The sequence below is a fragment of the Haplochromis burtoni genome, unplaced genomic scaffold (genome assembly GCF_018398535.1).
Source record: "Haplochromis burtoni strain Fernald_Lab_line unplaced genomic scaffold, NCSU_Asbu1 Contig_438, whole genome shotgun sequence".
Lineage (NCBI taxonomy): Eukaryota > Metazoa > Chordata > Actinopteri > Cichliformes > Cichlidae > Haplochromis > Haplochromis burtoni.
In genome coordinates, this window is record NW_024582799.1 from 370,494 (window position 1) to 383,262 (window position 12,769).

Consider the following 12,769-nt stretch of genomic DNA (forward strand, 5'->3'; position numbering starts at 1 on the left):
AAAGACTTATACTTTGATTAAGAATAAAGATGATCTACTATTATTAGCAAAGATTACCTCGCACAACAATTTTACCATTTCCAGGGCGCGAGGCAGCACATCAGGTGAAGCTATGCACTGTGGGTTTATCCCAAAGTTCTACAGTAATGTCATAAAGTGTCTTAAAAATGTTCAGCTGTGACAACCTCAACTGTGATTGGTCAGTGTGCCACTGTGTGCTGCCACACACTGAAAACACATGGGCTTATTAGCCATTGAGATACAATAATATCACACACTGTCCTAATCCTCAGATTCAATTCAATCTAATTTTTACAGCACCAAATAACAACAGCAGTCCATCTAATGTGCTTCATATTGTGAGGCCAACAATGATCCAGAGACAACACCAACAACCCCTGATGAGCAAGCACTTGGAGAAAAGCAAAACTCGATTGTAACATGAAGAATCATGTGGCAGACCAGGCTGAGGGAGGGGAACAAAACAAAAAACAAACAGAGGATCAACAGGGGGTCCATGACCCTCTTAGGGACACTCCCATAGGGCTTAAATCTGGGACTCTCCACCAATTGCTCGAAGAACTGAAGAAGCTTCTTGGATGAGAGGTGAAATGTCTTCACAGACCTTAAAGAAGTCCAGACGCTTTTATTTCCAAGCTCCTTAGACCACCATGACCTGGATGGCTGAAAACACACGTGTGGTTAGAGATTATATTTGCAAGATTTTTAGGGCCCAGTACAATAACCTCAGTTTGATCTGAATTTAGAAGCACAAAATTAGAGCTCATCCAGGTTTTCATGTCTTTAAGACCTTAATGCAGTTTAAATAACTGCTATGTGGTATGGAGCTTTCACATTAATGAACATGTATGCTATGCCTTCACATTGCCTGAGGGAAATGTGTATACTGTAAACAGGTTCATTATGCTGTGGAACACCATAATTAACCTGAGTGTGTTTCCATTAACAAATTGGTCTCCATCAGGTAGATATGATTTAAACCACTGCAGCAACCAACCTTTAATTCGTAGGTATGGCCTAATCTCTGTAATAAAATACTAAGTCAACAGTGCTGAGGACTAGCACAGATGAGTCCACTGTCAGAGCCCATAATAAAATGGCCTATTATTCACCTTCCTGCAAAACACAGGATCCACGTTTAGTTTTCACACAGAAGAAGCTATTCTTACGATTCAATGGAATTAATCAAGGGCTACCGAAATGTTAGCAGTAACCGATTGTGGTGCTTAGCACTGTCCCATCACAGCAAGAAGGTCCTGAGACGTTTCTCCCACTGAAAACATCCAGATGAACAGAATCAGCTGTTGTGGATTTGCTTACCTGGATGATTGAACATGCATCAAGAGGGTCCTGAGTACAAATCCATTAGCTGACTGGGGCCTTCTATGGAGCTTGCATGTTCTCCCCCATCTTGCGAGGGTTTTCTCTTGAGCACTCTGACTTCCTCCTACAGTCCAAAAACATGAATGGAGATTAGGTTACCTGGCAGTTCTAAATTGGCCCTAGGTGTGGATGTGAATACTTGTGTGTCTCTGTGTTACTGTGATGGTCAAAGCCATGGCCACACTCTAAAAGTCAGTAACTCTTATGTATTCGTTATTTTTGATTTAAATAACACACTTTAGTTTGCAGAAAGTTTATTGATTGGTTTGGATACATTTGTTCTATTTGTAAGCACGCACATTTAGTTTATCTATGTATTTACACCAATTCATTTCTTATTCTTGATTTTGTCTAATCTTCGTTTCCTTCACCTGTGATGAGCCCTGGGAGTTGCCAGACAGAAGGTGGCAGTCAGGGTTTACAGCAGTTAAAAATCGCAGAAATCGCATGATAAGGTGGGGCCAGGTCACCCCACCCGAAACCCTGGCTGATTGTGACCCACACCCATGACCCTCTTAAGGACACTCCCATAGAGCTTAAAATCTGGGACTCTCCACCATTTGACCTTAGAACTGAAGAAGCTTCTCGGATGAGAGGTGAAACGTCTTCAAGCAACTTAAAGAAGTCCAGACGCTTTTCTTTGCAAGCTCATTTGACCAAGATATTTTGAAGGAAAAAAATAAGAAACAGTTTTATCGCCCGCTCACAGCGCCAGCTGTAGCTTTGTTGGAATCCTCAGCTTGTCTCCTCCTCCCACCTTTGGCTGTGTGTACACTTATTTTGAAGGCATCGACAGGAAGTTAACCCCTAATTCCAAAGTGGACCTCTGCAGGAAAGTTTCTCAAGGGATTCCTTTGTTCGTGGGTTTGGACCGGGAGAAAGTGGGTATATGGCATGAAATAAACCAGAAGTTAATAACATCAGCTGAGTGAGGAGGAGGAAGCGTCTGTGGACACAACGAGGAGTTCTCGGTGAAAAGGCAGAGGGACGAAGCTCCTAATGGAAAGAGAGGGAAGATGACTAGGAGGAGCCGAGGACGGAGCTGAGCTATGTGGCAAATCTCTGAAGAACTTCTCCGTCCGTGAAAGCAGCAGAGCCGCCTTTATTTCGAAAAAGTGGTGAGTTGGAATCGCAGTGGGCCTGACACGGTGAACTGGTCTGATGTTTCCTCCAAACTTTGAATCCACGCGGGGGAAAAGTTTCAGAGGAAGGGCCGAAGCTTCAAGCTAGGCTGTGGAAGTTCCTCCAGTGAGTTAAACCTGAGGACAGTCAGGCCCTGCTGCGGGAGGTCTCTGTAATGCAGCAGTACAGTACCTCACATTACTGCTGTTTATTTATTTAAACAAACTTCTCCCACATGTTGTCTTGTTTTCCGGAACAAACCGTGGCTGCACCCTGAGTGTTTCGGTGCTCCTCAGAAAACGTCCTGTTTCTGTTGCTCACGTTTTCCTTTTTTTAAAAAGTCCCGATTTTTGAATATTTAACTGCTCATACCGGTTATACAATTAGCTCGATTCGTATTTGGCAATGATACGTTTATTTTAAACTTGTTTCTGTTCACAACACCGTAGATCTGAAAGCAAACGATTGATGTGTGATTGAATTCAAAGGGTTTAAAAAGTATTTCACTAATAATGTAGGAATTATAGCTGTTTTGTAATCCCGGACAAACGAAGATGATTTTAATGTTAGTGTTTCTTTAATCCTCTGCAGTCACTGCTTAAGAAGAGAGCTCGTAGATAGACCCAAACACTGCATCTTCCTGTTGTTTATTAGCTAATACAGTGAAGAGGTGACAGGTAGTGATGGGCAGATGAAGCCCCATGAAGCACTGAAGCTTTTCATCCAATTGGTTCACCCCAACGCGAAGCTTCATGAAGCTTCATTTGCTCTAGCAGGACACCTACTGGACGTAAAAATAATAGCTGGCATGAATTTGAAGAGTGTGGCATTTTGCACACAGCCTGTAAATGTCAACAACAAAAGGAGTGTGTAAAACATGTATATTGTAGTGATGGCAGTATACTGTGTATATTTATAGTGGCAGTATGGGAAATGATTATTTGGAAATGCTTGAAATGGAAATGATCATTTACTGTGAGGTGAGGTGTGGTTGGGGTGTGGACAGTAGTTGTGCTTTTGTAACGTTGAGGTATGGACAGCTACACACTGAGGCTTTGAGCCTCAGTCCTGCCTGTTCACATTTTATTCTGTAAAAACTAAATTTTCACTGCTTTTATGACCTTTTTAGTGGGGAGAACATAGCTAGGATTTAATGATTTAACAAATCTTTTGAATCCTTTGTCCTCCACAATGCTAAATGGCTGGGAGTCCTCAATCACCATGCTGACCAGGTCTTCATCTATTTGAGATTGTTCTCCTGAGGAAAGACAATAAAGATAAAGCACAAATATAAATATCACACACGTAACTTATAACAGTTGTATAATATTGTTATATCATTTAGTAACATTACTGCATGCTATATTATCATTGCATTTGATGGCTCACCTGGTCTTGCTCCACAATCGGTGTTCCCCTTATTCTCATGCAAAGCTCTGTAGTGCCTAAGCATGGATGAGGTGTTGTTGTTATATCCCAGCTCCCTGGCACATAGCAAACACTTCACCTTGTACAAAAGTCAAGACAGCTCAACATAAATTGTATTGCACCATCAGTATCATGAAAATACATCTTCTGTAGAAATGTACATACCTTGTTGGGAGGAATAAGATCAAAATGTTCCCACACAGGGGAGGACATCCTCCTCTTCTTAGCTGGCTCCATTCTCTCCTGACTTTCTCTCCTCACTCTCATAAACCTCCAAACGGTCTCCAAACTCTCACTAACCGCAACTCTCCATCAAACACCCACATTTTTGAATGAAGTCTGAGGGGTTTATATCGCTGTCATATCTCGCGGCAAAGTTCGAACCACTTCATGAACCAGTCACGTGGTACAGCCGGGCAGCGAGGCTTCGGACGTCATCATTTTCAGCTCCTCCCATAAATGAAGCAAGCCTCGATACGCGCTTCGCGGAAACGCCCCCTCCATTACTCGACACACGCTCCGAAGCCTCGATACAGAACGTCCCATCACTAGTGACAGGAAGGAGAGAGCGAGAAGAAGACGCCAGCAAAGGGCCTCAGGCTGCTGCACTGAGCCTTGTTTGCCTGCTCAGTCTGAGCTACACAGATGTGCTCCCAACATTCTGGTGCACGTTCATTTTCGCCTCCTCTGTCCACTTACAATAATCTTTTCCAGAACTGGGCACGTTGCGGCGTTCCCCAGGCTTCCCATCCTTCAGCGTAACCAGTGGGTTCCACCTTGTTATGAAGCTTCTGTACTTCCTTTCATGAAGTTGTCTGTTGATTGCAGACTGTTAATGACAGGCCTTCCTAAGTGCCTCATTGTACAGCCTATGATCTAACAATCAGATGATGATCTATGAACAAGCACTTGGTGACAGTAAGAAGGAAAAACTGCCTTTTAACAGGAAGAAACCTCTGGCAGGACGAGGCTCAGGAAGGGGAGGGGCCATCTGGTTGTGGTTGGCCATGTGATTGGCTGGTTGGGTCAGAAAGAGATGCCACAAAAGGCAAACTATGGTAGAGAGGCTGAGTTTTATAATTGTGACTACATGCAATCTTCACTGGGATCCCAGTGAAGATGAATATTTCATTCATCAGGATGTGATTGAAGCAGGCGGTCTGATGTAAAGCTGCGAGCATTTTAACCCAGTGCTTCCCTGCTGTCCAGATGGAGGGAGAGAAGGAACGACTGAGACAACATCGGGATGAGAAGGAGAGCAACGAAGCAGATGATTACGGCAAGTGTGACGACGACAAAGACAAGGTCGAGGAAGATGGGGAAGACTTGGTGGGGGCAGCGCTGGTCTGGCAGGAACGCTACAGCGAGGACAATCTGGGCCTTCCCATCATGCACTGGGAGGCCCTGAGCCTGCGTATTGCCGAGCTTGAGAAGCAGGAAGAAGAGAAGAAGGAGAAGAGGTTAAAGGTCAGATGTTGTTCTGTCTTGCTGAAAGATGGTGTTTGTGTACAGTTTCACTCGTAGGCTGATCAGACCTGTTCAGTGATATTTACCGATGTAACGCGGTTTGTTGAAATGGTTTTAACATGTGGCTGCTGTGCTTGTCAGACTGGCCTTTCTCTGGAGCAAGGAGGAGCCCCAGTCAGCTGGAAAGAGGAGCGAGGGAGGAGAACGGAGAGCTGGGAGGACGGCGACGACGCCTGCAATAGTCACGTGCTGGCACTGACCTCTCGGTACAGGCGCGCCTCTTATTTCTTACTGGATGTCTGTTAACACCGTGTTTGTCTCTCAGTGTGCGGTCGCTGCAGTCTGCTCGCATCTGTTGCAAGTTCCAGTTTGCACACAGTCAAAGTCTTTTGGGTGGAGATTCTGGTGCAGTATGAGCTGCAACCATGCTTTCCTCATACTGCATGGCCGATCTTAAAGACAAAATGAAGGAATTTATTAACAACAAAAGTTAAGCTCTGTTTTCGTTTGGTCACGTTGGAGAGGGAGACTTTACCTCTAAACAGGAAAGTGAGTACAGGGCAGGTTAAAGTGGGGAACTCTCTAAAATGAGCTTTGATGGCTCATGTGGGGAAACGAAGCACCGCTCACAGTAATTTCTAACGTGAGCTCCAACAGATTTTCTTAATGTACAGGTTCTGATCAGCTGACCTGCTGCTCTTTGCAGATTTCTGCATGTGAATTCAGCCAGATGTGAGCAGATGTTTCATGAGTTGCTCTTCTCCTCCACACTGACAGCGCACTGTTCATGCTGCCTTTATACTCGATGGCCACAGTTAGTCTGCCTCAGTTTGATTTGCAGCATGAAACAAATAACGTCACAAACACACCATGTGGTTTAGAATAAAATGGAATAGAATAGCTTCTATTGTCACTGTACATGTACAATGAAATTATTATTTGAAAACATGAGAACAAGCGTTAAATGTGCAGTGTATCAAATCCCACTGAGCAGTCAGCTGTTCCTGTCCCGTCTTTATCTTTCTCATCTCTGAGTGAAGTCGGCTTTTTCTTTTCTGTCTCAGCTCATCAACACACAAACTGCACACACAGGTTGTGTGTTGATGATTTTTGTTGAGCTGATAGAAATGTTGCATTTGGAATCACCCCACACTTTAAAAAAATTATTACTCCTTTTATGTTCGCTCCTCTTTTGTGCTGCTAGCTAGATGCTAAGCAACCAGCTGTGATGTCAGATTGGATATGTGTTCATGGTGGTCCACTGACTGGTGTCTAACCCTCAGCCTGCAGACACGGATGAATCTCCAGCTCTGCTTCATCAACAACAGTGAAAGTGAAGAGGAGGAGGAAGAGGAGAAGAAAGGGGATGTTAGAAAGAAAGAAAGCAGCTCATGGGTAACCACTTCATGTACAACACAGCAGATTGTTCCAAATTACTTACAGTTAATATGTAGTTGCAGAATGTGACGCAGAGCTGAAGTAGCAGCGCTGTCACATGGCCTCATTTCATAAGTGTGCTCAGATTTGCCGTCTGTTTTCTGCTGAAGAGAGGAAGTGTTCAGATTCACAAGGATCCTCAGCCTTCAAGCAAACCAGAGAAACAAAAGTCGAGAGGCTTCAGGAACACTCTGAAGAACCTGCGAGACCGACTAAGGACCGACCACAAGTCTTTGGTGAGACAAATATTCAAAGGTGGAACAAACTATGTTATCATGTAACTGAGTTCCAGTTATAGGAATCTGTCCTCTGCTCCCTGCACTGCATGCTGGGAGTGTAAACATTGATATGATGCCAGATTACAGCAACAGCTGCTTTAAGGAGTGAGTGCATGAAGTTTGTGGTTGGGACGCTTTTATCTGTCACCTGTGTTTGTGTGTTTCCGTGTTGTGCAAGTGTTTTTGCTACAGTTTTGTCCAGCATCATCTCTCTTAGGGTGTTTGACCGCCGTGCATTATTGGTGATTAAATCTGCTATGGATAATTTTCAGTCAACGTATTGAGGTTGTTTCTCCACCGGCGCTGGAGCGCAGCTCCCGATATACTTCCGGGTGCTACTTCCCCTCTTGCCGGTCATCTCGTTTTTGATTCGGAGGCCTCATCGGTGGAAGTGCGGGAAGAGCGCCGGTTTTCTTGCGCTGCTTCGTCAGCCTTGGAGAGAGGAAGAGGATCTTTGGGAGCTTCACTCCTGGTGTGTCGCCGGTCAGATTCGCCTGAGACTTGTGGGGCTGGATTGATCTCCATGCCCACTTGTGTTTGCCACCTTGGGCAGTCATGTGAAAGCGTGGAAAGCCACGGCTCATCATGGTAGGATTTGCTGTGCAACGTAGCCCAAAGTCGGGACTCCAGGCCCCTCTGCACCTGTCCCCGTGGGCCTCACCAAACTGCCAACAAGTCTTATATCTTACATGATTGTTCTGTGCAGAGAAGCCTGATATTATGTTCATCTCTGAGACACGGCAGCGTCAGTCTCACAGTCCCACAGACTGCTCATTTCTCTGTGCACCTCGGATCTTAACTTCATAACTTCTGCTATTAAATTGGCCGTCACTTCACCATCTGGACACAATCGAAGTTGTTTTCATTGACCATAAGTTGGTCTCTTTGAATGTATGTTGCTGCTCAGCGTCTTTTCCCCAAGTCTGTATCAGGAGCAGGAGCTTTATTGATGACTGTATCAATGCTAAGTTTTCTTCTGATGATGTTGAGCTCCACATACACAATCCACAGTTATGGACTAAAACTGCTTGGTTCTACTAGCTTGAGCAGTATTAGCAACGTCTGGGCTGCCAAAGCTGACAGGGTTGTGACTGGGAGGGCAGTAGAAATCTGCTGCCATCCTCAGGTCGATGGGTGTCATTCTGGTGGAGCATGTGGGGGCTGCTCTTCCTGGCTTCTGTTAGTGAGCATCAGCTGTAGGTCCTGGAGGGTCTCAGCCAGTAGTTTGCGCTGATTTTGCACAGGAGGAGGAGGAAGAAATAATTCTCTTTTAAAACATCAGCGATAACAAATCCTTACATCCTGTAAGCATGAAAGTTCTCAACAAAACCAAGAGACTCTGTGTTTTTCGAGAGGTGAGGTGGTGTGGTGCTCTTGCACCAGGTTCTTGTGCAAACATCCCCCAGAGAAATGCAGTGTGGATCTTCAGTGGAGGCTCCAGCGGAGGGTGGGCCCATGGCCACATACAGACATGTGGCACATATGGACTAAAGAGTAGAGGGTCACTCTGTGTTTTGCTAAGGAAACCTTCCAACATTTGTGGGTTTTTGGATGACACTTTTCATTTTATGGCCCCAAGTACAGTGCAGCACTTCAATCGGATTTGCCCGGTCAATTTTCCCATTTGTTGGGAACAAAATGAAAGGAACGGCCCCGTCTTCTTCCTCCTCCCAGCAGATGGCGCCCTCCCTGAGCCTGGGTGTGACGGAGGTGTTTCCCTCCCACTGTCACCAAAGCGCTTGCTCACAGGAGGACTTCTGTTTTCTCTGTGCTGATTTAGGTAAAGTGCATTAAGGCAACTGTTATTGTGATTTGGCACCGTCGTATAATTAAATACAGATGTTAAACTTATGTTCAAGGGTCGCGTGTCTGCTTGTACCTGTTATAACACTGTGGCAGATGTGTGGCATTTCATCTCTGTTTAGGGAAGTCGACACCGATTTGCTTGTTGTCAGATTTTGAAATGTTGTCTGTCTGTGGGGGGACGAGGTCGTGAATATGTGCAGTAATATTTTTGTTTTTCTTTGTTTGGCTGTTAATCATGATTTGTTTCATTAAAAGATGTGTAAACTCTCCTCAGACCACAGCGCGGAGTGATCCTGTAAACCAGAGGAGACATTTGGAGCACAGCGATCTGCAGGGCTTCACTATCAAGGAGCTGAATGCTCTCTGTGCGTCTCTCAGCCAGGCTATACAAGGTACTATATAACCTTAGCCCCGTCGTTTAAAAATAAAAGCGCCGTTTTCTCTGATGCATTGAAGAGTGAATTTTAATGGTTAACTTTTCATCCGTGTTAGATCTGAGCTCAGAGCTGGTGGGTCGCCTCCAGGTCCGAGACCAGCTGAGGACGGAGCAGGACGCCATGCTGCTGGAGGTACAGGATCTAACGTCACTGTGACATCACGTCCACATGTGAGCAGCTGGGAGGAGTGGTTATGAGACTTAAACATTATTAGGGTAACGCCACAAAGTTCTCCACGACATCTGAGACATTCCCTGCTGCTGTTGGCCGGACTGGTCACTCACTGTGAAGTGTTGGTCTCTATAAATACTGGGACTTTTAATGTTCTGTGTTTTTAGGTGTGTAAGGGAAACTTTGACCCGCTAAAGACGTCCATCAGCTGATGATTTACATATGAAACGAAAACCAGCAGAGAACTGCATGTCAGTAAAAACCTGTGCCTTACACCCGCTACATTACAGGACGGGTGTAAGGTCAAAACCTCACAGAAGCATGAGGGGGAAATGTGACATCCAGGTTTGGCTTTGTCTGTTTGTGGAAATGATTGTGATCCACGTGGAAAGGTGAAAGGTTTCACGAGTGTTACTGGAATTCCCGTCTCTCTGAAAAGCGCTCTTAGATCATCCGCCTTCAAGCTGCAAGCACTGAACCCAGATCAGTGTCTGTACAGGCTAAATGATGAGCAGGGTCATGCACATTTCAAAAAAGGGGCTGTTTTTATTAAAAACAATAGTTTTAGCACCAGATTCTATTGCATTATGTTTCCATTATGTTCATTTATTAACTTGAGAATCCTACTTGTACTTCACATCATTTCTCCCACAGACACAGTAGAGACAGTCATTTCTGCATAATAGTGAGATGGTCCTTAACATAGTAGTAAGAAGCCTTCCAGCAGTCCTGTGTAAAATGTCCACCTGGCGAGTGAGACGTCAGAACTCTTAACTCTGCAGTGCAAAAGGGACCAATGTGGAAAAGCTCATTAACATCTGTTCTTTGCTCTGTTTCGATATAATCTTTGGATCCTGGCATAAAGTCTTATTCATGCTTTTCTGTCTACACTTTTTAATTGATGTTGGTTAATAAATGAAATGTGCTCTTTTGTACAACAAAACGATATCTTTAGTATTAATCTGAATTTTGACACTTTTAACTTGACTAACCTAAATTGTAATTTACTATTTTTTTTTTGTTCGTGTTTTTGGTCACAGTGAAAGTATTTCATCTCATTCCTGATGAGCTGTTGATAGCAAGTTTAAAAACAGCAAACTTTTTAAAAGTTGAATGTAAATATGAACGGTATACATTTATTTGTAAACCATCAGTGTCTTACAATATACCAGGTGTTGAAATGGAGACCACTGTTATTGAAATGTTCTCTTGGAGTGCAATGCCATCTTTAAAAAATCATTTATTTATTTGAAGTTTAAACAAAGCACATCAAAACCTGGAAAAATTAAAACTAATTAGAATAATTGTTACCACGGTCAGCAACACGAGCGTTTGTTTCATTCTGAGTTTTTGAGATTGCTTTAAGTGGAAAAGGAGGTCCACTCCCCACAGCCCCTCCAGTCCACTGTGATGCTTTTCACAGTCAGTATCCATTCTGCTGATTTGTACTGAGTTTTGCAAATTATGAGCTGTGGATTAAAGCCTGTCCTCTCCTCAGCAGGACAGATAGTGTAGTGTTGAAGACGTTAACCAGCCTCTCTGCTGTGGACAAGACGAAGGCTCAACAGCTGGAACGTAGACCTGCAGACACTGGAATGGTGACAACTGTAGGTTGTTTATAGAGCACTTTTCACAGGCAGCCACAAAAAGCTCTACACAAAAGGCTAAAATAATCGAGAACATTAGGTGCCGAAACAGACAATACGAATGATTAAATAAAACACAAAAATTAACAGTTTAAAAAGTTTTAGTTTTAAAATGAAACAAATTCTTAACACAAAGCCTGTTTGAATAGAAAAGTTTTTAACCGCTTTTTAAAAGAATCCACAGAGCCAACCAAACGTAGTTGTGGTGGTGGGCTGTCCCACAGACTGGAAGGCTCTGTGGATTTTAGGATTTAGTCGTGTTCAGGGAACAACCGACAAACTGAGTCTGTGAACAGAATATTTTGTAAGAAGCTTGGATAAATAATCTGGGGCCTGGCCATTTAGCGCTCTGTATGCTAAGACAAGAACTTTCAAACTTTATTTGGGAGCCAATATAATGAATCTAAAATGGGAGTAATGTGAGCTCGATTGCTAGACCTTGTTAATAGTCTGGCCACAGCATTTTGTATAGCTTGGCGAGAAAAAGACTATTTGCCCAAGCTGGTAAACAGGGCATTACAACCTAAACGCAATGACACAAATGTATGAACATTTTTTTCCAGTTCAGCTAAGGAGACCATATGTCGCAGTTCAGAAAATGTTCCTTAAATAAAAGAAACGGGAACAAGACAACGATTTTACACGCAAGTCGAGGCCCAGAGAAGAATCAGATATTACACCAAGATTTCAAATGTTTGACTTGGCAGCAGGACAGAAAGAAGCAAAAACCTGACTGATTTTAGAATCGAGTTCAGGAGGAGCTATGATCACGGCCTCAGTCTTTTTGGTGTTTAAAACAAGGTAAATGCCAGAGAGCCAATCAGTAGCACCAGTTAAGCAGTGGACTAGGGTGGACAACCTATCCAGCTGATGAGGCTTAAACGACATACAGCTGAATGTCACTGGCATAGAGATGATAAGAAATGTCACTGAAAGATTGAATAATGCCAGGTAAAGGAGCCATGTAGAAAGAAAATAGTGGTGGACCTAAAACTGAACCGTGCGGAACCCCGTTCCCACTTATGAAGGCAATGTTGGAGGACAACCTGTCTGTTCTAGGAGAGGTCCTATAAACAGGAAGAAAACCAAGGCAGAGCCAGATGCACTAGCCAAAAAATTAGATCATTAGACCTTCAAGAGAGCGGTCTCAGTGGAGCACTGCTTTTTATCATTATCATCATTTAAACGTTGCGTCCCACCAGCACAGGTGTAGAGGAGCCTGGAACAGAGTACGGACGATGGTGTAAGCTGCACGGGTTTCCACGCTTTCAGATGACCGCCCAGGTGGTAAACACAAGTGGGCATGGAGATCAATCCAGCCCCGACAAGTCTGACCGAAAGGAGCCCAGGAATGAAGCTCCCAAAGATCAACTTCTCTCTGGTGGGCAAAGCAGCACAAGGAAACTGTCTCTCTTCCTCTGATGAGGCCTGAAAGAATACGTAAGGACCATCAGCCGCCCTGGGTCTGCTGCTCAGTGCAAGACGTTGCCTCATGGGGTGAGCATGATCATGAGAAAGGTGGTGGATCAGCCCAAAGCTACACGGGAGGAGTTTAATGATCTAAAGCAGTTGG

The 12,769-nt window shown here is 44.1% G+C and overlaps 1 protein-coding gene across 1 annotated transcript; it reads left to right on the top strand.

Annotated features, from left to right (window-relative positions):
- Positions 1–2,095: 2,095 nt before the first annotated feature.
- On the top strand, positions 2,096–12,762 carry si:dkey-6n21.12 (schwannomin-interacting protein 1). The gene is made up of 7 exons (XM_042213385.1): positions 2,096–2,522; positions 5,164–5,421; positions 5,563–5,687; positions 6,705–6,816; positions 6,969–7,094; positions 9,217–9,334; positions 9,435–12,762. The coding sequence occupies exons 2-7, from the start codon at positions 5,164–5,166 to the stop codon at positions 9,533–9,535; spliced, it is 840 nt and encodes a 279-aa protein (XP_042069319.1). The 5' UTR covers positions 2,096–2,522; the 3' UTR covers positions 9,536–12,762.
- The last annotated feature ends 7 nt before the right edge of the window (positions 12,763–12,769 follow it).